The sequence below is a fragment of the Ischnura elegans genome, chromosome 10, assembly GCF_921293095.1.
Source record: "Ischnura elegans chromosome 10, ioIscEleg1.1, whole genome shotgun sequence".
In the NCBI taxonomy this organism is placed as follows: domain Eukaryota; kingdom Metazoa; phylum Arthropoda; class Insecta; order Odonata; family Coenagrionidae; genus Ischnura; species Ischnura elegans.
This window is the reverse complement of record NC_060255.1, coordinates 66,001,481-66,026,979: the sequence shown is the minus strand read 5'-3', so window position 1 is coordinate 66,026,979 and position 25,499 is coordinate 66,001,481. Positions and strand designations below refer to the sequence as shown.

Sequence of the window (25,499 nt, the reverse complement as noted above, 5' to 3'; positions counted from 1 at the left end):
ACGCACGTACTCGACGTCGAGTTTATGGAGTATGTGCAGTACTGCTTTAGATAAAGTGGGAATTGGATAAGACTCATTTCTTCATCATGATAACTCGTGCAATAGCAACAATTGAGCACTCGCGTGAGCGAAATTTGTGCGCAGGAGCGGGCACTGCAAAGGCAACCGAAGGTGAGGAGCTAGGGGTGGGGAAAATTGGGGCTTCTCATTGGCTGTAGTTTTTCATAGTCAGACATTCCCGAAAAATGACCACATTTTATTATTCATCACGTCACAAGAATTGCATTTGGATAAATCACGGTCGAAGAAAGAGATATGTTAATGGCTAATAATAATAAATTACATCATGAATTCGGAGGTTTACGACCCTTAAGAAGATATTAGAGAACGAATTGCGGGTTGCGTGACGTAAGCAATTGAGCGTACTAACCAGGAAAGCGCAATTTTTTCAAACGTACCAACCAAATACTTTTGCCTGTATTTTGTTCGGATGGTACCGGGACCGAGAGAAATCGCCGTACTAAAGAGGAAAACGTACTAAGGAGGAACGTACTAACCAAGTTCCACTGTATTAAATATGAAAAAAAAGACTCGAACTCGAGATCCTAGAAACGTCGTAGATTTTTCAGCACTTCAAGAACAACACCTCCTTGGCTAACGAGCAAGTGCTTCCCTCCCACTCCTCCTCCCTTACAAAGTTTATTATTTCATTTTCCATAAAGAAACTTCTTCATTGGGTATCTTCTGGATATTTTAGTAAGTAAAAAAAAAAAAATACATTCCAAAAACACCTACAGCAAGAGAGGGGAAGTGTCATTGAAAGTAATATTAAAAAAAACCACATGGAAGTTTATTTCTAATCAATAGTATACAAATGCACCAATCATAAAATAAAACCATCATAGTAAACCAAATGTGGTTAAATTATAACTATACTATTTTTTAAATGGAACTGATGACTGAGAACTCAAAGAGAAGTAATAAAATAAATTCCTTCTTCCCTAAGGTTCGATTTCATCAAATTAAAAAGGATGGCATAAAACAGATGTGAAATCAATAGGTACTTATCACCAGAGATGGATCAGTTCAGACTCTGGCTCCTGGGGCTCCTAACTTCTCGCTACACTACACACTAACACCTACCAGTTACTTCGTGAAAGTATGTACAATTTTGGTGGACCGAAATGGAAATCATAAATAGACTTTGAAAATTATGTAATTATTAAAATGAAAAACTTGTAAAACTAGAATCCAGAATCAGGACCAAAAAATGATGATTGGAACCAAACTGTAATTTCTAAAGACCTGTTATTACTCACCATGTTTTAGGGGCTCCAAAGTGAAGGTAATTGATGGAGTATAGATCCATGTCCTCAGTATGCCAAGCAAAAGTGGTCTTCCACATACCAAAGTACAGGTATGCAGTGTTAACTCCATCAATGCTGATGCCATAATCTTCATTCACATAATCCAGAATTGTCCCCAATTTATTGATGTTCCAGTCCTGTACCACCACAAAAATTAAAGTCATTATTATCACTTAACATGACATCAATGAAATCATGTTACATATATAACAACTCCTTCCTAAGTTCCCACTAGTTAAACTAAGGCAACCAACCACTGGTTAAGCCAACCAGCCACTACAGGCCTGCAGTCTTACCTAATAGAAATTTCATTTAGGATTTACTAAATGCAAGCTAAAGTAACACACACTCCCCATATTTTTTCCTTTGATCTCTTTTTAAAAATACAAGAAAATGCAAAGATTAAGCTAGCCGATTAATGATTAATTAATGCTGGTTTAAGATTAAAATTTTTGTAATTACAAAAAAGAAGATTCTCATGACAGAAATCAAATATTTCTTAGCAAGATAAAGCAATGACCAATCCACTCTTTGGCCTAATTCAAAAGCCAACAACTCCATAGACCAATGATAATAATAAAAAATGATAGAGCCTAATGGGCACTATTGCTCAAGTATAAATGGACTCCATTTACCATTGTGTAATTTAACCAGATAATAATTTCTGTATCATGCCTATATACTCACAATTACCTATATAATACAGGATCATAAATAGTATTCGCTTATATAAATTTAAGCCCAATTATCATATTCCAATATAAGAGTTAATTAACCTGGCTAACAAGGGTACTTTTTCCGTACTTACAGTGACATCACTGTCAGTCAAAGACCCAGAGACATCAGCACCATAGATCGGCGAATTATAAGTAATGTTCTTCCAATATTTCCTCTCAAGATCTTCATAGTCAAAGTGACTAGGGGTATTATACCTGAAAATATGCATAAAAGGAGAAATATTAGGTATACATATATAACCAAGGGAAACACTGAGCAAAGAAGTAAAATATCCAATGATTAAGAGTGAAGACTGAGTGAAATTCACAACCCAGTGGCTTAGACTGAGGTGACTGTACTCTTACCAGCCCCATTCAAACTTCAAACAGAATGATGCCCTGAATCAAACATTCATACATGTACATACAACAGCACAAATGGAGCCGTACTATTAATCTGACAATCACAGAAGAACACTATGTGCCTTCAAAAGAAATAAATCATCAAATAAATCCACAGATTTTGCCTCCAACACCCTTAACATAACTTCAGAATTAATGCCATTAGATAAATGCAGGCTAAGTCCAATCATTATCAAGGTGCGGCCTCAACTTTGACTTAGAGCCACAAAAAAAATTAGAGCAGGACATCCATGTTTCCATCAATATGAAAAGGAGTGATAAAAACTTGGTCATTCCACATACGTCAAATGCACATCTTAAGTGTTTAACGAATATATTATTATTATTTCACACAATGATTAGTAATTCCAAGCAATCACCCATGCAACAACGTATCTTTTAATCAAGCCCAAGGATGACAAAAATGTCGAAAAATTAAGATTTCTAAAAGGGAAGTTGATAAAATAATATTAAACACTTAAATTTATCGTTTGGCGGACACCAACTCTGATTAGCGCGAGGGCAAAATGCATTATATAGTAGGCACATGAGGTTAATACAAAAATTTGATTGCAGAACTTCTCGTGACGTACCTGTCACTCTCAGCTAATGCTCTGTACTCCTTTACAGTCATGGCCCTTTTCTGAATGTTAATTTGCTGGTAAAGCCCTTGTTTGCCGGTGACCACCTGGCAAATAGGTGCTGGGATAGTCAAGTTCATTTCTTCATCCGTGTAACCGGCTTTCCTAGGTTTCCATTCCGGAGGAGGTATAACCTGTTTCGGCGAGAAAATTAAAGGAAAAAATTAAGAATTATGAAGCGGTCAAATTCCCGATTGCATCAGTCACTATCTGCCATAGAATTTGTAAATTGTTCACGGACTAGAGTTCCTTCAACGTTCCCGATACATTTCAAAACAAAAACAATGAGTGTTTACATTAGATATACTAGCATTACAGAGTCATTCGATCACTTCATTTGATAAATAAGAGACACAAATTCATGAAATTAAGTGGTATGAAACCGCTTCGAAAGTGTTGCAATAATATATAATCATGATAGTCACCCACTATACGTAAAGATACGAGAACTTGAACCAAGAATGTTATAGCACCGGCACAGCACTAGTCGTAACAAAGTAACATCCCTACCTTTGCAAGACCAGCTTTGTGAGCACCTCGAGATTCCATGTATTCCACATACTTGGTGAAATCTTTGAATTCTTCGTAAGTTGGTCGGAAAACCATTATTTTTGGGGCCCCCGGACCCAAATTTCCCTCTTCCTCCATGCTTGCCTCACGGTGCTCAATCGTCTTGCAAGTATTCTTCCTATGATGAAAATGAAATGACTTGAGAACTAGAGCATTAGCATACTCTAGCATTAGTATAATAGTCATATAACTTTCATTACAATCATTCAGTTTAACGAACACGAAAAAACAATAACAGCAGTCATAGGGGTTTTTAAATAACGCGTCAATAAGGGCATTTAAATCAAGGAATTGACTCAAATTACATGAAAATGCAGAAGCTAAGGGTTAAGTACATGGATAACGACATTAGGTAAGTATTTGGATGGGTTTAATCGACGCCTTAACTCTCTAAACAATAAATATGACATAATGAAGAATGTTATGATCAGCTTGTGTTATCATTTATTTGCATTGCACAAGATGGCGCATTTCGGATTTCGAGTGCAATAAAATGTTTCAAGAAAACATCAGATTGATGAATGGAATACTACAAATAACTATTTAGATAATAATTTAACTCCCTTAAACCTAATGACCAAATGGAAAAGTCGCCGCACTTACGACAAATTTGTCCAAACAGTAGTGTTTGCGACGCTCAACTTTCACCTATCCGACGGGACAAATTAAAACTCGATAAAACATCACCACACAGCATTCATATTATTCCAGACAATACACGAAAATTGGCACTATTCGAAGTCATTTCACTTCTATCATCTTTCTTCGTATTTTATCTAAATTTTTGACGTAAATATCGTTCACCTACGCAACACACACAGGGGGTAACTCCGATATTCCTACGCCTAGCGAAACAACCCATTTGGCCTGCGTTCGCCACTCCTGCCGCACAACAGCCACCGCCACATCGGCCAAAATCGACATGCGCCGCAGTAAATAGCCCGAAAGACTTTTCTGCGGCAACTCCGTCAACAAGTTCAGCCAACCAGCTTGTCCAATCGAGCCAACGCTAAATCGGAATTGCCGTATCGTCCGCTGCGAACAATTATGACCAATCCAGTGATACATTCAAATATCAATCACCAATCACAGCATAGTACTTGATTAAATATGTTGGCGACGACCTAGCGAAGCCTGTGTTTAAAGTTAAAGGGGCACGGAAGAAATTGATTAATTATTCAGAGAAATTACTCTAATAAAAATATACCGTGCATTCTTTCATCTTCCTGCCATCTTGCACCTATATTATGGGAACCGACTTTATGTCATTGAGACCCCTCATGTTAAACTGCTTCTCAACTGCTAGCAATAATGTGTTGTGAATGTGGGAACCATTCAATAATTTAAGTAAGGCCTGGTTTGTATAGAATGTTGCACTTAAAGTGAGGTTATTATTTTCTCTGAACAATGCTGCGACTCAGCACAACGAATGCCATGGACGTATAGACTCCCCTTTTATCTTGCGCTCAAGAGATGGAGACCGGTGTAGAAGGATCAAATTCCTCCTGCTGTTTATGTTATTTACTATTTCGGTTAGCGTAAGAAGTGAAATTGCTTAGATCACAGGATATGGAGCATCGAATATTGTATGTAAGTACTTATAATCTTTCGAAGCAGGTTGAAACAGCCGTGAGGAACATAATTAAAACCAACGTGTTCATTTCTCTTTTCGTTTCAAGAAGTAATATCTTGCTGGCATTGCTAAGGTGTCTGAATTTCTACGATGACGCCACTGTGGATACTGATCCTTGCATTCGTTGGACAGGTGTTTTTCATTTATGGATTTCTACCCATTAGCACAGCTGGCTTTAAGGCATTCGAAGATAGACTCCTTCCTGACAGTATAGGTGGTATAAGGTTTGTTAATCGCTGAATCAATCTCTTTCTTATTCATTTGTAGACAGTTTCCTTTTCTTTGTTAATAACAATCCTTGATGTTTTTTTTTGTAATAAGTTAGAGTGATATATTTCTCATCGAAAAAATACTGTCTGTTTCCCTAAGTAGGCATCTTAATGGCAATAACAGATTTAGTTTATGATAATTCACCTAATTTTCCCCGTTGCTGGTATCTTGGTGTGGTTCTGGATCCTGAGAGCAAGGAAACAAAGTACAACCCTGAATGTATAGGTGTATTTTGATATTTGGCTAGTATTTGGTTGTCATCCTAATCAGGTGTTATTTATTTCTCGTATAATATTTATTTTGTCCCTCACTCAGGATCTCGCAAAGATATCTTGAAGGGAGAGGGAAAGTGCACTTGGGCTCTGCCCGGATAGCAATAAAAATTTTGGGAAACTGAATTAGATAGTCGAACGATGATCAAAGGTTTGAAAATGTTTTTCCTGCAGTCAGCATGCAAAACTTTTAAAAACGGTCCCGCAGTCTAAGGGTTAAGGAGTTTCTATCACCTTGAGTATGTATATCTAGGACATTGATGTATATAAGTTGTTGGCACGTTTTGATCTACAATGTAAATGTCATTGAAGTGTTGTTTTTGGTGGTATATCTCTCAATCAAGTGCAGTTTGTTTTGCATAGGTGAGATAGAGCTCTCCCCAAACTAAGCCGCAGGTGTGTGAACTTTGAACATTCAAGGAGGGGGGGCAAGTTTCTTTCCCTGGGACACCTCACACTTCAAGGATTTTGTTTGGGGATATAAAAAGGCTTCACCTGGGATTTGAACCCGTAATCCCTTGATCAGATGTTGAGCACTCCAGCCACTAAGCTACCACACTCCCCTTTTGGCAGGTTGTATTTGTTTACTGTACACTTTGTTTTATTTTTAAAAATTTATATATTACCATATAATTTTTAGAAGTCATATGGGGATGTACAAATTCAAACTATAGGATATAATTGTAGAACTTACACCTATAATCCAAATGATGGAATTAGGTTTTCAGGGTAGAAACAGGTCAAAGAAAACTGGAAATGTTATTAAATTACTTACTCTGTCAATCCATTTGATCCTCATCATTCTACTTAAGGACTCAATTTTGAAAGCATCCTCTCCTGATTTCCCCTCTGCTGTCATTGTCCATGCCTCATTTTCATAGAGAAGTTATAAGAGTGTGTTTATACTATCGGAAAAAAGTTTCCCTACAAAGAGTGTACTGCTGCTATTGGTCTACAAGAAAATTGCTTACTTTACCTGAGGCATTTTATTCTCTAGCCAAATCCTGACTTGGGAAATTCTGGCATGGTACCATGATGGTACGTCACCTTCCACTTATCACTGTAAAAGTTGATGATGGAATACCTTCTGCTTTCCTGCACAGAGTGTAATTTGTGCTGGTCACCAGAAAAGTTTAATGCCAGTGGATGGTTGGACCTACAAGAACAAGAAAATTGAACTTGGTATGAAGTAAAAAGAGTGGGGATAAGAGAAATGCGGGGACATCTCGGTACGAGAGTTGATTGAGTGATTCAAAGACATTAAGTGAGGATTATATAATGCAGCTATATTCAGGGACCTGCTTAAATTACACTTATTGCAGGCAAGCTGTGGGTAATTTATTACGAAATTGTACGGTTTAAAGAGGAAGATGATGCAATGCATTTGAATTTCCCTCATCAGGATTTGGCTTAATCATATCATCATTTTTATTCATCCTAGTCGTTTATCACCTGTGTGGATATAATCAATGGTATGTATGGACAAAGGTACACGCTGCATCATTGTTATACATCTATCATACAATATTTTCAAAGGTTGTAAATCTGTCACACAGAAAATCTACATAACTATTTCTAATTATTTTTGAACATTTTAAAACGCATATGATCAAAATCAGATGAGATTTACAATTTCTACGCCCAACTTTTGATTTTGAAAAGTGTTTCCTGGGATCATATGGAGGGAAAATTATAACTTCAAAAATCATTAGATTTGAAATCCAAATCAGCATTCAATAATTATATGCCACCATAAGAAACAAATCTGATTTTCATATTGACCAATAAGGCATCGCAAACTTCGTCATGATAATTTTTTTTCCTGTTGCACAAGTTCATATGTAAATGCTTAAATGCTCTGTGTAATCACCAAATTGTGTGCATGCGTGTACAGAAAATGGAACGTTTTCTAACTTGGTTCATGCATTTATACAACCAAAATCTTTGATGCATTTACGCATCAAAGCTGTTACCATTTTCATCCAAGGGAAGAAAGGGTGGAGGGTATCCTGGTGTTGGCATTAGCCTACTTTTAACGAAAGTTGCTAATGGTACCATGGCTTAACATCCCAATCGGACGGAGCGTTGTGCTTAAACTGCCTTCCACTCAACACTCAAGCAGGGATTGGGCAACCTCTTCCACCACTGGGATTTGAACCTGGGTCTGCAAGGTGAGAAGCCAACCTTGTAGCCACCACACCAGCCTCATCCCTTAGACACTAAAACAGCTGGACTTGGCGTTCCCCATCCAACAACCAAGGGGGTCAAATTAATGCTAAGTTAGCTTAACATGGATGATGTAATAACTTTAAGTAACTATTCTTTTCCTGTGGTACAATTCCATAACGGACAGTCAAGAACTTGAATTTGTTGCAGAAATTGTTTCATATAAGAATCTTCCATTCTTCAAAATTAAATCTCTCCTTGTTGAACGATCAATTTGATCCCTGCGGCTGTTTAGGGAGAATTTCAGGCATATTTCCATGCAAAGTGGTAGGAAGTGATGGTCTTGCTTTTATGTCAACTTATTAACTACAAAAAGATAAAGTCACAAAATAAAATGAGTACGACCACTATCAATTGGCATTAATGTCAAATCAAAAAATGATAATTGATCTCCCTGGCTCTTCTATCATTAATACATATATGATGCAACCAAGCCTTCAAAGGAGAATATTTTGGAACTTTCAATAAAATGAAGATTTCTTCGTTTCTCGATGGAACCTCCTGAGAAGATCACACTGGGCCACCAGGAGCCAGCTGCGATGCTGCTCATTATTGGGCATTGATTGCGATGGAGCCTAGTAGATAAGGGCTGCAGGTAGAAAGGTGGCATTGCCACAAACAAATCAGCTGATGTGCTTTACAACCTCATTGCCAGCCATTGGGGGCAGTTGTGCTAAGGGATTGTGGAGGGTGGCCACTAGGGTGTTGCTTATTTTTTATTTTTTCTCGGATTTTTGATTTCTACCTCTTAAAATATGCTATAGGGTGCAGAATGGATATCCTAAAAATTTCATCTCAATTGTTTAACATTTAGAGGTCGCTCAAAGAGCATAAATGCAATAACATTAAATTTTCCCGATTTTTTGAAGTAGCATCACTTTCAGGGGTAACGCACGATTTTGCGGTCCTTAAGGGTAAAAATTCGCTCCATTTTAACATCCGCTCAACAGTTTTCCAGGAATACAATACTTTTCCGCGAGCTACAGCAGCGCGTCACACCCCTGACGGCGAGCTGGTCGCTCGGAGGCCGCATTCACGGTCAGCGACCGTCATTGCCTTACGCCCCTCGCGCCTTTACAAGCGAAAGTCGGCTTAAGAAAGGAGGAGTCGAATACTATGTTGGCGTTTTTCATACCGAGTGTTTGCTGTGGTTTATCCTTTAAAATAACTACATCACAGTTCTTCGTACCTAATTAATGATAAAAAAGAAATTTTCATGTCAAGAATCCAAAAAATATGGTAGATTGAGAACCTCAGATATGAAAGTAGGTAGTTAACTCTATTTACGCTTGTAAAATCAATTGGAAATGCTTTATTATGTTCGCTAATCTCCACCCTTCAACGCAGTCGTGAGCAATCTCAGCAGTGGCCACTGGCAGTTCCGGTGAGTTATGGAATCTTTAATGTTGTTTTTATTTCATCAATCGGCCATGAGATTTAAAGATTCATTTAATGACGTAATATGCAAAATAATATATACTTACTTGATTCAACGAATTAGTAAATATTTCCTTTAGTAGAGAGTAACCCCTGTTACCACAACATAGTAGCAACAAGAACCCTTGCCGCTCCTCTCGCGCTAATGCCCAAGGCATCAAAGATCAATGCAATTTGGGGTGTAATTAGGATTTTCCTACCCATCTATCTTCTCTTCTATCTACTCTTCATATCTTCTCTTCCTCTCCACTCGACGTGCCGACTTCTCTGACTCCTCACTCTCTATTAAGTGCTAGATAAGGATCTCATTATTTGGCAAGCCAAAGGCGCGTTATAGCTGTCCCGGTAAACCAAGTCCACCCCAATCAGCCAATTTACAATGCATTCCATATAATGTGCATTTGTCTATGATGTGGGAGATTGGTTTTTTGGTGCTAGCAGAAACTTGAAACTAATAATTGTAAGGAAGTCTTTCAGAAAGAAAAATATTTTGAAAACGCTCTAAGTGCTAACTTTTTATCTTTTGAAGCAGGTATCCTGGTCGCCTATGTATTTTCAATAGCTCTTTATCCACATCATTTTGAATAACTTCCAGAGCATTAACCGCGGCAATATCAAACAATCAATTCAATTTTTCATTCAATTCCATGTCATTCTTTAGCTGTTGCATAGGTCGCCGTCCAAAATAAATCTTGAATTATTACAGCTCACTACACAGTGCCTCTATTTTATATATTCCACGTATTTCTTGAATAATTTGAATTCTTGACATAATAGTCAGCAATGGAGCCACGAACCTCATCGTTAGTCTCGTATTTGCACACACTCCCTGTTTCAGGGTTAAGTGGTGGTGATAGAACACCTGCAGCACTTCGCGAATCAAAGGGAACTTTTTTTTCGCGAAACAAGCGGCTATAGCTGCTGGGACGCCGATTAGGAATACTTCTATAGACTTGCGCATGATAAACGACATTGTTTTTATCAATAGCGTCTCGACTCCGAAAATTTACTCTACGCCATTCAAAATCCAACTGCGATGAGGTTAAAGGGGGTGTGAAACACGGAAACCCGAGTAAGAAAACACACACATAGTTGTCTCTTAAACATCATTCTCCATGGTTACATCTATTCTGCTTAATCTCAAGGAAAGTCTCATGAATTTATAACAATGTAAAACAATACAGGTAACTCCTCTCTTCTTCCACCGACTGTCGTTAGGGAAGGCGCGATGGGGGCGTAAGGCAGTGAGGAGCGCAGGACTCCGAGCGACCAGCTCGCCGTCAGGGGTGTGACGCGCTGCTGTTGCTCGCGGAAAAGTATTGTATTCCTGGAAAACTGTTGAGCGGATGTTAAAATGGAGCGAATTTTTACCCTTAAGGGCCGCAAAATCGTGCGTTACCCCTGAAAATGATGCTACTTCAAAAAATCGGGAAAATTTAATGTTATTGCATTTATGCTCTTTGAGCGACCTCTAAATGTTAAACAATTGAGATGAAATTTTTAGGATATCCATTCTGCACCCTATAGCATATTTTAAGAGGTAGAAATCAAATATCCAAGAAAAAATAAGCAACACCCTAGTGGCCACTCTTTTTCATAATCTTTATTTCACAGGATTAGTCCTATTAAAAAAATAGAATAAAATCAGGCCATGACATGGAAGGTAAGATAAGGTCATGAGATACATTTTTTGAGGTTATTACAAAGAACCATAAAAGATAAATATCTATCATTGTACTCATCAAGGAGGCATGTGTATAGTCTGTTAGGCATGGTAACTTAAAATTCGTGGTAAATAAAAAATATCTCAAAGAAAAATACAGAATAAAAATAAATTGAGAATGAAATGTAAACATGAAATGCACCATTTCCAATACACTGTACTTACCACTATGATATGTATACTATGCCAAGTTCCTAGATTCCCGAGGCATTTACCGAGGTTCATGTTGCAAGGTTTTATGAAAACCAAAGGTTTTGTTCATTACCTTTCGGGGAAATTTTCTCCCAGGGTGTTTAAAGTGAAATTCACTGCCATTCATGCAGCAGGATAGAAATGTTTAGCAAATCAAACTGAAGCATGGGAGGCATAACAGCATAGCAAGTGGATTGAAAAAAGAAGGAATTTCTTACCATTGAGGTGTGAGATCAGCTGAATACTCTGCTGGTTTGTGGTTAATGGTTAGACTGAATGGTTGGGAGGATTTTTGATGGATATCCTTGCAAAAATTATATCTTGTTCCATAATATCAACTATGTGTTTCAATTATGTAGATATGGGATGAGAGCATCATTGTTATGAGCATACTTGTGGGTAGAAATTTTTTTGAGGTAGAGTCACTTATGGAGAGGGTACATTTAGGGGGAGTTAGAAGCTTTAAGTTATTCCTTGAAGATGTTCACCTTACAAAAACTTGCAATTAGAATCATTGCACAGAAACCTTATGATACTCCCTCGAAAGCACTGAATATTCTCCCACTCCCCTGTATCCATTTATTATCAATTTTTATTAAATCATAGTCTGAATCATTTTTACTCTTAGTTGTGATGTTAACATTGATAAGCTAGAAATAGGAGTTATCTGCGTTATCATTTAATTAGGACTGCCAGATCAAAGTTATGCCCATGTGAATTGGGACCCGCAATTTACAATAAATTTCCTTGTCATTAGAAAGTTAATTATGCAATTGTGTTTTATGATAGGATGTTAAAAATTCTGTTACAGGGTAAATATTATTTTTCTGTGAATGAATGTCCACCTGATTGTTCCATCTAAGCATTCATAACTTATTTCTTTGTGGCCAAATATCATTTATTAATGTGTTGTGTTTTTTTATTATATGCCTGATGCTATTTATTGTAATATCTTTAGACAAAAGAATTATTATCATAATTAACCCTTTCGCTGCGGCGCACTCTATGGAAACCTACCTGTCACATGTCGCAAAAGTTCTAAGCGCATGGCAGGCAGGAAGAAAAGGTACGTTCATAGCAGCCTGATGTGCGAACGTACCAGGTATGTTCACAGCAGTGATAGGGTCAATACTGACAACCAGCCCTAAACTTAAACGAAATGAGGCACAGTGCAAAGTTCATATTTTGCACTTTTTTCATCTGTGTATGAGCTACATTAGGGTATGCTATAATCACTGGTAGGTCGTTATATTTATGTGGGATATGTAAATGAAAGACTTTGTCAGAATCCACAAAAACCATTATTCACCACATTACACTACACTTTTTGGTGTGGCTACTCTTGAAAATGATGTGAAGAGTTGTGAATAAAATTTTTTGAGGAACCTCCTCTATCTCTTTTCATGATGGACTATTTCCTCCGTACACTACCTGAATAAACGAGGTTTATGCAGAACCTTCTCAGTACCCATCTCATTTTTAATTATTTGATTGCCATATTTCTCTGAATATGGTCCCTCCTTATTTTTGAGGAAGCAGCTTTGGAAATAAGTCTATTGTACTCCAATGTAGACCTCCATTTCTTTTCTGGTGTGTTTTTACTCCAAATGTTACGATCAAGAAATGGAAGAACTCCATTTTTATAAAATTGTGTACCTACATATGTTCTCGAGTTGAGTGTAAGCATAGTGAGAAATGCAAAACTATACTTTTTCATATTGCAAACATGTAACCTTCCCATCTTATCCTTGTCTCTGTGTTGAAAACATTATTGTTGCACCATTTTTAAATAGTGGCTGGGTGTGTGAGATGCTAATGGTCATTCATTGGTAATTGGTCTCTTCTCAACTCATCAGTCATCTGGATTTACTCATTTAGGTCATAAACCCATTATTGGGTCATATACTGATGCTTCTGTCACAATGTAGCCATCAGTGGGACTTGAAGCATGGGCCTATGGTTCCATGCCATTCAAGTGCATCAATTGTGCCTGTTTCACATTTCTGGTCGTTTTTATGCATTTTTTGAGCAATGGAGTTCTTCCATTTCTAGGTCGCAATATTTCTCAGAGAGCGTTGTTTTGCTTTGGTTATTCATTTAGGCTCACAAATTCTGGAATGTCAGTTGGATGGGAGAAAATATTCAAGCTGCAAAAAATCAATTCATCTAATAATTTATTGCAACTACGGAATCTTGCATGCCATAATTCAAACAATTGAAAATGTTGATATTATCTTCATGACATATGCATGGAGTGATGAAGTATGTTCTTAAGCATCAAGACTTATTCATTCTGAATAAAATTGAAGATGACCATATTAAAAGGGTGAGGCATTAATGTAAAATTCCAATGCATAGGTTGAAAACTGTGGAAAGCTCTATCTATGGGATTAAAAAAAATGTGCAATGAGGAAGTTAAGCGTAAGTAACGGTATAATGACTAGGGACACTTAAATGAAAGTTAAATAATTATTACCATTATCCATGATGTCGATGCATTGATTTTATTTATCTTTTAATCTTGAAAAAATTTACGAGAAGAACAAAAGATATAAAATTGTGTACATATGTTCTTGAGCTGAGTGTAAGCATAGTAAGAAATGCAAAACTGTGCCTGGAACCAGGAACATTAGCTGTACGATTAGCTGCCAATATAATAGCAGGACATCTATTAATAACTTTATTAGGAAATACGTGACCTTCATTTTCATATTCAATTTTATCTCTTCTTTTAATTACACAAATCGCATTATTAGTTTTAGAATCAGCAGTAGCAATTATTCAATCTTACGTTTTTGCAGTATTAAGAACTCTATATTCTAGAGAAGTAAATTAATGTCAACACACCAAAATCACCATTACCATTTAGTAGACTAAAGACCTTGATTTTTAACGGGATAATAGTAACAGGATTAGTTAAATGATTTCACATATATAGAACCCAATTAATATTAATAGAATAATAATTGTGAGATCTTAAGAGTCATTAAAAAAGAACGTGTAATTCATGTGGAAGTTCTAATAAGAGTAGGAGATAATGGAAGTCTTTTGAAAGCCTTGGGTAGGAGATGGGCAAATTAAATGGAAGGATGCAATGGTCTGATGAAATCATTGTTGAAGGACTGGTGGAAGGGAACTAGAGCAGAGGTAGGCTGCAGATGAGATACGTTGAACTGGTGATGAAGGATCTGAAGCAGAATAATAATGTAGACGTTTAAAGACTAGCCAGGAGGAGAATTGAGTGTGGAGCTACATCAAACCAATCCTTGACTTTATGATCATGATGAAAATTTGTGTAAAAGATTTTGAATATCTGAGTGTGATTTTTTGCCTCCTGAAACAAGAGGCAAGAATGCAAGAAAAATCTATTTTTATGTCTCGTCACTCTTCTTATCAGAGCTCAATCACTACAGAAATGTGGTAATTTCACTGAAATCTTTAAATTTTCAGGGTCAACTCTCATTCACTTTACAAGCCAGGAGTCAAGAAGTTAATCCTAATGGTGATTGATGCTCTACGGGATGATTTCATCAATGGCCCGGACATTGTGCATAACATGCCTTACCTCGCATCACTGATTCAGAATGGAGAAGGAGTTCATTTTACTTCGAAGGTGGAACCACCAACAGTAACACTTCCAAGAATAAAGGTAGTATTTTGCTCATAATCATGATTTTTTGAATATTTATTGGGGAGCTTGGTAGCTGAGTGGGTTGACCATTTGGCTTCTGAGCAAAGGATCACAGGTTCTATCTTGGGTGAAGCCTGTGGGCATCACCAAACAAAAATACTCAAATGGAATAGGAAAGAAACTGGTACTCTTACCCTGAATTTGTGAAATGCACATACCTGTGGCAGAGCCTAGGGTGAGCTTTACCTATTATTATTAGCAAAATTTTTCGACTTGCAAGGTGGACGAGCAGGGAGAATTATACGGCCATTTGAGAAATTCCTTTTCTTCTTTAATTTACCTATTATGTCAAAGCCAAACTTCAAATTGCCTGACATAATTGAATAATTAGGGTAAAGGTCACCCAAGACTCTTCCTCAGATACAGTGGAACCCCGATTTATCGTTCCCGCATTCATCGTTCGCCGCTCCTGGTCCCAAATAAAGTTCCATAAAGACAATGTAATTTTTTCCCGCATCTATCGTTCCCCGAAGTATCGTTTTCCCGCATTGATCGTTTGAAGATCGTGGTCCCGTCGCATAATTTTCCCGCATCCATCGTTTGACAAAAATAAGACGAAGTGTTTACAACGTGTTGTGTACGGCTAATAACGACAGACACAAAGTTTGAATCTTCCCCAGGAGATTGAAATACGATAGGGAGAAGCTGAGTGGTGGGCGTGCCGCTGAGGATTAACGCTACATTGCCTCAATCATATTAAAAATTTAATTGCAAGAAAGGAACACTTCAAATAATAAACTATTTTTGGCCTTCTTGATCCATCCTATAACCAATCACTGCGACGGCAAAATCAGTTGTTTGAGGCATAACACGCACATTTCTCTCGTAAATACGTGTACTTGAAATGGCATTTGATGGATAAGAATTTTTACATCGGACAGAAATGCATAATAGCAGTGAAAATTCCGAGTGGATTGAAACATTTTTTTAGCAAGGCGGCGTGTTCCTTCAGGAAATTTGAAAGAGATATAATCCGAATCAACAATATGACCTAAGTGTTTCAATAAAGGAATAATATTCCTGTAATCAACTAAAATCTTTTTTGAATCCATTAATGAATGTCATAATTCGCAAAAATTCGGTGTTTCCTGGGACATAGGCAACCCGGACAAACTTTCCCGCATTAATCGTTTTCCCGCATTCATCGTTTTTTTCATCCATCCCCCTGAAAAACGATAAATCGAGGTTCCACTGTAATCAATTCTAATTCCTCCTGGAATACCTCTACCATCCACCACTTTTCATTTGTCCTTGTCAAGTTTTTTTTTGTTCTAATACCTTTCTTTCCTTTTCTGTCAATTTGTGACGAGTTATTTCTTTCCCGTATTCTGGGTTTATGTAAATGGATGGCCATATTGTCTTATGTCACTGTTGCTCAGGTGGGATCCAAATCCATATTCCTTTTTCTTATATCTGTGTAGGTGTATCTTTGCTTGCCTCCTGCTACTCTACTGTTGTTGAATAGTTAGCTGCCCCAGTTCCATCTATTGATCTCTCCTGTTGGCTCAAGATAAAGGGGTAATCTGTAGTATACATATGTGAAGCCTGACCAAAATCATGGTGAACTTTGTTAACGACTGATTTTGTATGGTTAGCTTGTGATGTATTGTTTTTTCAACTTGATCGTGTCTGTTTTTATATTTTTTTCCATTATTCTGGGCCAGCATTGGGTATGGTGACATTATATATTGTTTATTATTATTACCTTTATATGATTATCTCAGAGTAAAGGTATTGTGGCATAATCAAACATAAGGGGGAGGAGCCAAGTCATACTCGATTTTGTAACTACAGTGGTGTAAGAAATAATCTGAAAATGTTGCATTTAATCAGGAGTGGTCTGGAGTGATTGGGGGCCTTTGGCTAGGACTCATGATAGAACCCTTCTTACTGAGGGTGCTTCCCCAAAAAATTTTAGGAAACTTAATGCTCCGAAATGGATTTTGATGCTATTCTGGCTTTTAAAAACTATATAAAAGTTACTAAAAAAATAGTGATTTCGTAAAAAAATGCTGTGAAAAGTGAGAATGTCACAGCTTGCATAATTTAATAAAAAATTGATTCAATTTCTTCAATGAATTTGGATTCAAAGTATAAGGTGAAGGGCGTTATCCGTGGATATTTGGATCCGACGTATTTGATCTGACCGTCCCTATTAAGCATCATAAGCTTAAGGCTACAAGTAAATACCTACTTATCTCCGAGCACTATACATATTGTGCAGATTTAGCTGAAAAATGCCACGTAAATTTTTAGTGTTGAAAGTGGAAATTTTTATAACTGTCGAAAGTCCAGGCATGTGTCTGCAACACCGTATGATAAAAAAAAAAATGCAGCAAAAAGTTTCTTTTTTTTTAGCTCCAATGCTCCAAATAAGGGTACGTCTCTTACATGCATTTATTTGTTAATTATGTATTTCGTGAATTTTTTCCTTGAAACTGCGCTAAAATCTAAAAAAAACTTCTATAATAACCTTTGCGAATAACCCCGGGCTGGTTGAATAACCCAAAAATGATCAGGTTCTCTTTTGTCCTCTGATACCTTTATTTTATTTTTATTTAATATTTTACTCTTGAGTATGTTGTAAATTAAGTACATAACTGATGAAAATGTAGAATTTTATGGTTGCAAAAACATTTGAGTGAAGTAATTTGAGTCTTTTTTTATTACATCTATCATATTCACGGTTAACTTGTGCATTTAGTCTAAGCTCAGGGTCCTTGGAGATAGCCAGCCAGCCAACCTGGCCAGACCACCCCTGTCTTTAATAAAATTTGTTTTTGGATTATTGGATGGATTTTTATCTTGCGGTAAAGGTGGATGCGGTTTTCCTTGAAACTGTGTGGTGTGATGCCAGTAACTGACATTATTTTAGGTATAATATATGCATGGTTTTGTTCCGAAATTCTTTCCAGCTCTATTGTGAGGGGTGTATATACTCATCTGTTTTTTTATTGTATTTGCAGTGGATATTTTAGGATCCATATTTTAATATACATGCATATATATATTTTGGTTCATTATTTTTATTATTCTTTGAGCAGGCAATGACAATGGGAACAATTCCAAATTACGCTGATGTGATATTAAATGTTCTGGAACAGGAGTCCAATAGCTCCAAACAAGATAGTTTCATAGGAAGAGCATCTACTCATGGACTGCATACCATATTCTATGGAGATGACACTTGGCTGAGGCTCTTTCCAAATTCATTCCTGCGCTCCGATGGTACTTCCTCTTTTTATGTCTCCGACTTCAAGGAGGTATGCTTTTCACATTTAAATTGCTTCATTGTTAGCAAAGAGCCCTAGGATGGCACTGATGGATGTATGATATTCAGTAGACCTGTGATTTACAATTTGGTCTACCTGAGATGGATTCAGCATATGATCTGACCTGATTTTGTGCTCTCTTTTGAAAATTTCAATATCGCAAATTTTTTCACTCTCAATACGATATGTTGTCAGTTAAGTAATTTTATGCTTTTGCAAGACAGGAACTTTTTGCTTCGTTTATACCTAATTCAGTTATCCCTTGGGGCTTCTAAATGGTATTACTAGGGCAGTTCATACTACGCTGCAATGTTGTGGGAAATGTTGTGTTCTTTAAAGCATAGTTGCAACTTGAAAGCAGTACAAACTCCTGGTTAATCCTGTGGAAACGCAAACCGTATATCATGTCTGTAGCACATGATAACCCCTATTCAAGGAAACTATTGTCAGATACCATTTAGGCTAAGTATGCAGTACGTATAAATTTTAAATGAAAAAAAAATTAAGCTTGAGTGCTATCTTGGTGACAAAATATGCATCTAAAGCTAGGTTCAAATGTTAGAAAGTTGAATGACAAGGTACTTTTGTGCAAACCAAATGTCTTGCAATTATTTGATTAATTTATACGAAGTAATATTTTTGAAATTCCTTAATTTGTGTTTTTCCATTATTCAACCACATGGTGGTCATTTGTTGTGTTGAGATTTTGAAAAGAGATAGTGGTCACCTCTGTTTTATATCATTAAACACAGTCCTCTTTTATAAATTTTTAGGAATTTATTATCAGTGTCCATTTCCTAGTATTAATGGGACTGTAGTTATTGTTTTACCTAACATAGGGAAAATTGAGCTCTCCTCAATGGCACTGAATTCTTGGGACAAACGTCTGGCCCTAACTTTTGATTTCTGGAAGAATGGGTTCAGAATGGAGAATTTCATCAGTATCACTCATCACCATCTGTACCTATTGTCAAAAAATTTGGCATTTTTAAACTAATTTATTTTTCATCGATGCATGTGAATACCAAAGGATTCTAAGGAACTAATATAATTTTTCCTGTATCTCGTATCAGGTGGATGATAATGTAACACGTCACTTAGATAATGAACTGAGACAAGATGATTGGGACATTATGATTCTTCATTACCTTGGGCTAGATCATATTGGCCATGTTCATGGTCCATACAGCAAACTGGTGCCAACAAAGTTGTTGGAAATGGACAGAGTGATTGAAAAACTTCATCAAGGTTTAAAGAAAATGGTTTGTATCCCAATGTAATCTTTTCATCTTTGTATTCATTTTTGGGTCGATAGGAAAGTTATGATGTAATTATCAATTTCACTGTGACAGTTTTCAAAAGAAGTGGTCTCACCTCTAAAAGCAACGTTGATGATATTATAGGTACATATTTGTTTGTACTCCAAAAATTCACCAACTATTTTGAATAAAACCTAAGTTTTGATAAAAATTTAAACTATGGTGTTTAACTAGGAGTACAATCTAAAATTCACTTTTTCTTGTCACTTGTTTTAAAAACCCATTTAAAAATGTGGAAGGTGTCATGTAGCTTTTGATTTTCCAACATTTTCACTACATAACTAACAATGAAAGAGGCTGAGGCTTTTTAACAATTTGCTCCACTAATGGTGGAAGATCGAGACCAAATCTATTGATGCACTCCTCATTAGGTGTGGTAACAATTTTGTTCTCATGAGTATGTGGCTCAGAAATAATCAATTGCCTGAATTTCTACGTATTAATGGTTTCTTTGGTTTTGTTCATTGAATATAATCTATGTATCAAATTGTTTGATTATTTTCATGGACAACTTAAGTGTAACAGAATGACCCAAATCATGAAAAATAAAAGACACTGTCAAATATCCCTTAATGGACATCAACTAATGTTTTTTTTTTTTTTTTTTTTTTTTTTTAGGTTCAGTCAGCAGAACACTGACCTTTACAGAATTAACATTTCTGAATAGCAGTCACTCTCTCAATATCAGGGCAGCAGAAAATGTATATTTTGTCCCAGTTATCTCAAATAATGGACACAAATTATACTAAGGGCAGGCACGTGCACTAGCACGACCAAGACCACAACCACGACCTGTGGCACATGACCAGTTATAGCATTGCAACTAATGGAGCGACTCGCACTAGGCCAAGTCCCACTCGTTGGTTGGACCCGAGTTGTCCGACCAAAATTTTTGAATTTGGTCGTCCCCGACTCAGCGGTCGTTGCGGCCAGAAATTACACACACTCTAATGGCACGCCACGCACTGACTCCGACCTGACCATACAAACTGAGCAAGTGGATGGTGAATGTGTTTTGCTGTCGTGGGTGTGGTCATGGTTGTGGTCATGCTCTGCTCGGAAGGTGTGTGACAGAGATCTGTCGTGGTCGTGGTCACGCTGGTGCGCGCATGCCCTAAGGACACACTTGACTAAGAAATAGGCATTCAGGAAATAGAATTTTTAGGGAAAGAGAACTTTTCACAGGATTGTTCATTTATTATAATGTGTGTCCATTATTTGTGATAACTGGGGCAAAATATGCATTTTCTGCTGTCCTGATATTAAGAGATTCACAGCTATTCGAAGGTGTTAGTTCTGTAAAGGTCAATGTTTTGCTGGCTGGACCTAACAAAATCCACTAATTGGTGTCCATTAAGGGAGATTTGACGGTATCTTTTATTTTTCATGATTTGGGTCATTCTGTTGTGATCTAGGCTTGAGCCAAATTTGTATGGCTCACTTGACCAGCTGGGTTGAACCAACTAGAGAAAGCTTTATGACTATTTTTTTGCTCACATAATATTACGATATTAATACCTTTTATTTTCCATGATTAAGGGTCATTCAACTCTCCTGGTGGTATGTGGAGACCATGGAATGAAAGACACAGGAGGGCATGGGGGCGCAACCCATGCGGAGACGCATGTTCCCCTCGTATTCATTTCACCATCTTCTGGCCCCTCGGAAAGATATTGCATGTGAGTAATTGGTTAGGGGATTAATGCCCTTCACGGCCATTGCTGGAAATTTTTTTTTGAGTCTGGAATAAACTGAGTGAGACATTTTGGGGGGTCCATTTGGAGGGGGACACAGGATACACCCATAAGTATCTATGGTGAGTGATTGCCAAGAGGCACAAAAGTAGTCTTCGAAACCCAAATTATCTCCTAAATAAAGGGAAGTGTCCTGAATCACTGATTCACTGGCTAATCAAAGCACTGTCTGTAACTCTTTTACCAGTTACCTTAATTAATTTTACCTTATACATAATCCTTCAATGACGACACATTCATAGAAATCATGGGCAATACATTTCAATTAAAAACTGACACTGATTATTATTCTATTCAACTACAAGTATAAATTTCATTCATTGAAAGAAATTATTGGGCCTAATATACAGCATTACATGAGTATATATTTAAAAAAAAATAGAATACCGTATAAGCGCGTGTAAGAGGCGCACCTTTTTTCCCAGAAATTGCCGCCAAAAATGAGGGTGCGCCTCTTACACAAACTTCTTATCTTCCCCCCTCCCCTTCACCGGTCGTAAGTCTAAGGGGAACTGAATGGCCTTGGTTTTCAGTGCGAGTCAGTCATCTGTAATCCTAGGTCAAAAACAAGCGGCAGGCAGGGGAGTTTCTCCCTTAGTGACGTATTTTTAAAATGCTCCTGTTTGCTTTTCTTGTAAGCATCGGTACCCCAGAGGTGAACATGGAAAAGATCGCGCGGGGGTTTTTTGGTCATGTGTATTGTTTAGCTGGGTGAAATGCCAACATTTTTTGTTGTTTAACTAGAATGTACTACTATTTTTTCTTGGTACCTAGTTACCAACTTTCGGATTAAATTCCCAAACTACTGAAGGTATAAATTGTTTCAAAAATTTTAGGATAAAATCCTTGTGTCATGTAAAGGCAAATTTTGGAAGGGTTTTTGTGAAAAAAATATTTTGTTTTCTTTTTTATCCCATTTATGTTAATTTTTAGACTTCCATCAGAAATTCACTGAATTCTTTACTCCCTTTATCATTGCTCCATTATACTTCTTTCAATCAAACTATGTATTAGGTGAGAATATGTGCATGGAAAAAGGAATGCAGTATTCAATAACTTCATTATATTTTTCTATGCTTTTTGATTCCTTCTGATTATTGTATTTTTAGATCCAAATGTATCCATTTTGCAACCATTTCAAATGTAGACATTAACTGTAGCAACTATGCACAAATATTCATTCAAAACATGTAACAAAAGTTAACTGCTTTTATATAAACTTCTGTAAAGAGTAAACCATTGCTTTAATGAATGTAAAGCCATATTTCAGTCCTCAGTACCCATTGACATTCAGTAGATACCTTCTCTAGTCACTTTAAAATTTAAACTCTTATCCTAAAAATGGGAGTGTCGTAGCTTATTGGGTAGAGCACTATGGCTGGTGATCGAGGGTACTGGGTTCAAATTTTGGGTGAAGTCTTTGGGCACCCCAAATCAAAATTGTTGAGGAAACTGGAACAGGCCACTTTAACCTGATTGCGTGAAATTCACATGCCTGTGTTTTAGTCTGGGGTGAGCTCTACCCTAACCTATGCAAATGAACTTTTGGATGAATCACTTAGTGAGTTAGCAAATCCTAAAAACCCAAGGTATCAAAAATCTCAGCAAAAGGTATTACTGCTACATCTTTATTTAAATCTTTTAACTTCCTATTCATGGGGGTTTTTTGTTCATAATTATTCATAAAAGAAACTAATTTTTTTTGAGTGACTCCTTATTACTTGGAACTTAAAACGATAAAATCCTAAACATGCTCGAGGGCACAAACATGACTGTACTAACGAGTCATTTTGGGGGTAGGTTGAACCTCCCTCCTCTCCTGCAGTCTATGGCCTTGCACTGAGATCGTGAGCCTCTGTAACTTAAAAGTTGAACTTATGAAGAGTGCCCAGATATCTTTAGCTTTGGAGGTGCCTTGTTGGAGTAGAGCTGGGTGGGTAGTTGGGCGTTTTTTTTTATTTTTTAGCTAGATGAAAATAAAAATTATCCGCCAAAGTTTACAATCAGTAAAGGTGGCATAGTTAAATTCAAACTAATAAATGTTGAATTCCCAATGTTACAATTATACTCATGTTCATTCATTCATCAATTCTACATTTTTCCTTTTATTTACAAGTATGTAAGTATGGTAATACCCAGTCAAGGCTTTAAATATGTTTTTTTAAGGAATTTTATGATTCCACATACATATAACATACATATCCGAAAGTACCAATGATCAAGAAAACTCATTTTTGAGTTCACTTGGCGAAAAAGGACAACAATCTCTTATGTTAATGATCTTGTCTTTATTGAATTAAAAAAATGAGGATCAAATATCCAAAAGTCACCACAGTATCAAAGTCATTAATAGTGATGACCGCTAGTTGTCTTCTCCATTGGAGGTAGTTCGTAAATTGTCATATGAGATCCTTGTCGTGCATCATGAAATGAAATCTAGCTAACTTGATTATTGGAACTTTTGAAAATACCCTTGGTATTTGATAATATTATATATGAATGAACATTTTTTTTTGTTATTTCTTTTATAAGTAAGTGTTTAAAAATTATTCTCACATAAAAATACTTTATACAGAATTTTAATCTAAAATAAATCACTATGGTCAATACAAAATCCTTCGGGTTTTTTTTTCAGTGTGTAGTGAAGTGTGTTACTTCTAGTCATCATTGTCTTTTTGCAGGAAATCAAATGTTGGATCAAGAGTTTACCATCAGAGGGACTTGGCTCCCACTTTATCACTTCTTTTTGGCTTATCACCACCATCTATGAACCTGGGCTCTGCTATTCCATGTATTCTCAACAAGTTTATTCCTGAGCCTGATGCCTTTCTATATGCACTCCATGTGAATGCATGGCAGGTAGCTACTCTTCTCGACAGTGCACATGGCTCTTCCAAAGGTTTGCAATCATAAATAAATGTTTTTTCATCTTATGATTTAAACATTAATTTTGTACCGTGGGCAAAAATTCCCCTGGACTAGGAATGGAACTCTGGACAGTGGGTTTTCAAAGCTCCTAAGGTTTCCATGATTTATGTGAGGTAGTGCTGGTCATTTCTGGAAATCGTGTACCAGTTCTTGGTTCACAAAATACTGTTTTTGTTGGCAGTGCACCAGTTTTTTGTATTACTCTGGATTTTTCTTCTGCTCCTTTTTTTCCTCTGTATGGGTTCTTTCTAATGGATGGTTTCTTTCCTTACTAAAAGGATTTTTTTTACTTAATCTATTTTATCACCATTTATTCTTATAGTTATGATTTATTGTTTATGATGGACTTTTTTCCCTCACTGAATTGCTTTTTTTTTTTCAAGAAAAAGGATTCTTTGATAGATTTTTTTTACAAAGCGTTCATGTTGAAGGAATATTTTTTTCTTCAAATGCAGTTATACTTTTATAAGCTAATCAGAAGAAAGTGGGATGTATGTGGATACGCGTGTAATATAAATCGTAATGGGCTGGAAGAAATGACTTAAAGAATGTGATTGGTGACAGTGGAAATAAAATGTATTTTAGTCAATTTTTTTTTTACAAATTTCAATAAAATTTTCAATTTTGCAGTTAAAAATAAGCTTGAGCTTTGGTTTATGCAGAGTTTTAGGGTACTAATTATCTTTAATTGTATTTTCAAAATTTTAAATCAATTGTAGTATGTACAATTTTGTATGTTTTTCTTTCCTCTTAGATGGATTATATTCCTTTGAAGAGGCCAGTGAGCTTCACTCAAAGTGGATTCTATCCAAAAATACTATGATAAATTCTAATGACAGTAAAATGGCCAATGAAGATGAAACTGTCCAGGAAATAGCTGAAAAATATGTTGATGGCATTTCTCAAATGACCTCAAAAGTGGCTGAGTCCATGATCAACTTTGATTACTATTCTATGTTTTTGGGAGTGTCCATCACTTGGCAGGTATGCTGTACAATATAGTCTGAGGTTTCAGGCGAGATGGAGTGGAAACGTGACATAATGAAAATGAAAAAGCAGGAGCAATTTCCACAATTTTACATTTAT

General features: G+C 36.6%; 2 protein-coding genes across 7 annotated transcripts in view; one reads left to right on the top strand and one right to left on the bottom strand.

Moving 5' to 3' along the window:
• LOC124167009 overlaps positions 1-4,534 on the bottom strand; it is a 32,147-nt gene extending 27,613 nt beyond the window's left edge. The window contains exons 1-5 of one of the 2 annotated variants that reach the window (XM_046544769.1): positions 4,300-4,534; positions 3,637-3,814; positions 3,079-3,260; positions 2,176-2,299; positions 1,320-1,504 (exon numbers count right to left, since the gene is read on the bottom strand). In XM_046544769.1, the coding sequence (XP_046400725.1) occupies positions 1,320-1,504; positions 2,176-2,299; positions 3,079-3,260; positions 3,637-3,774 (629 nt within the window). In that variant the 5' untranslated portion in view covers positions 3,775-3,814; positions 4,300-4,534. Of the gene's footprint in view, positions 1-1,319; positions 1,505-2,175; positions 2,300-3,078; positions 3,261-3,636; positions 3,815-4,001; positions 4,099-4,299 lie in introns of those variants that run through there. The other variant, XM_046544768.1, reaches the window with a different exon arrangement.
• A 108-nt stretch (positions 4,535-4,642) lies between these two features.
• The window catches only part of LOC124167010 (GPI ethanolamine phosphate transferase 2), a 35,592-nt gene continuing 14,735 nt past the window's right edge, over positions 4,643-25,499 (top strand). The window contains exons 1-9 of one of the 5 annotated variants that reach the window (XM_046544771.1): positions 4,643-5,020; positions 5,118-5,286; positions 5,376-5,553; positions 14,900-15,098; positions 18,185-18,403; positions 19,486-19,674; positions 21,271-21,410; positions 24,167-24,384; positions 25,168-25,397. In XM_046544771.1, the coding sequence (XP_046400727.1) occupies positions 5,420-5,553; positions 14,900-15,098; positions 18,185-18,403; positions 19,486-19,674; positions 21,271-21,410; positions 24,167-24,384; positions 25,168-25,397 (1,329 nt within the window). In that variant the 5' untranslated portion in view covers positions 4,643-5,020; positions 5,118-5,286; positions 5,376-5,419. Of the gene's footprint in view, positions 5,287-5,375; positions 5,554-14,899; positions 15,099-18,184; positions 18,404-19,485; positions 19,675-21,270; positions 21,411-24,166; positions 24,385-25,167; positions 25,398-25,499 lie in introns of all 5 variants that reach the window. The other 4 variants (XM_046544774.1, XM_046544772.1, XM_046544773.1 and 1 more) reach the window with 4 other exon arrangements.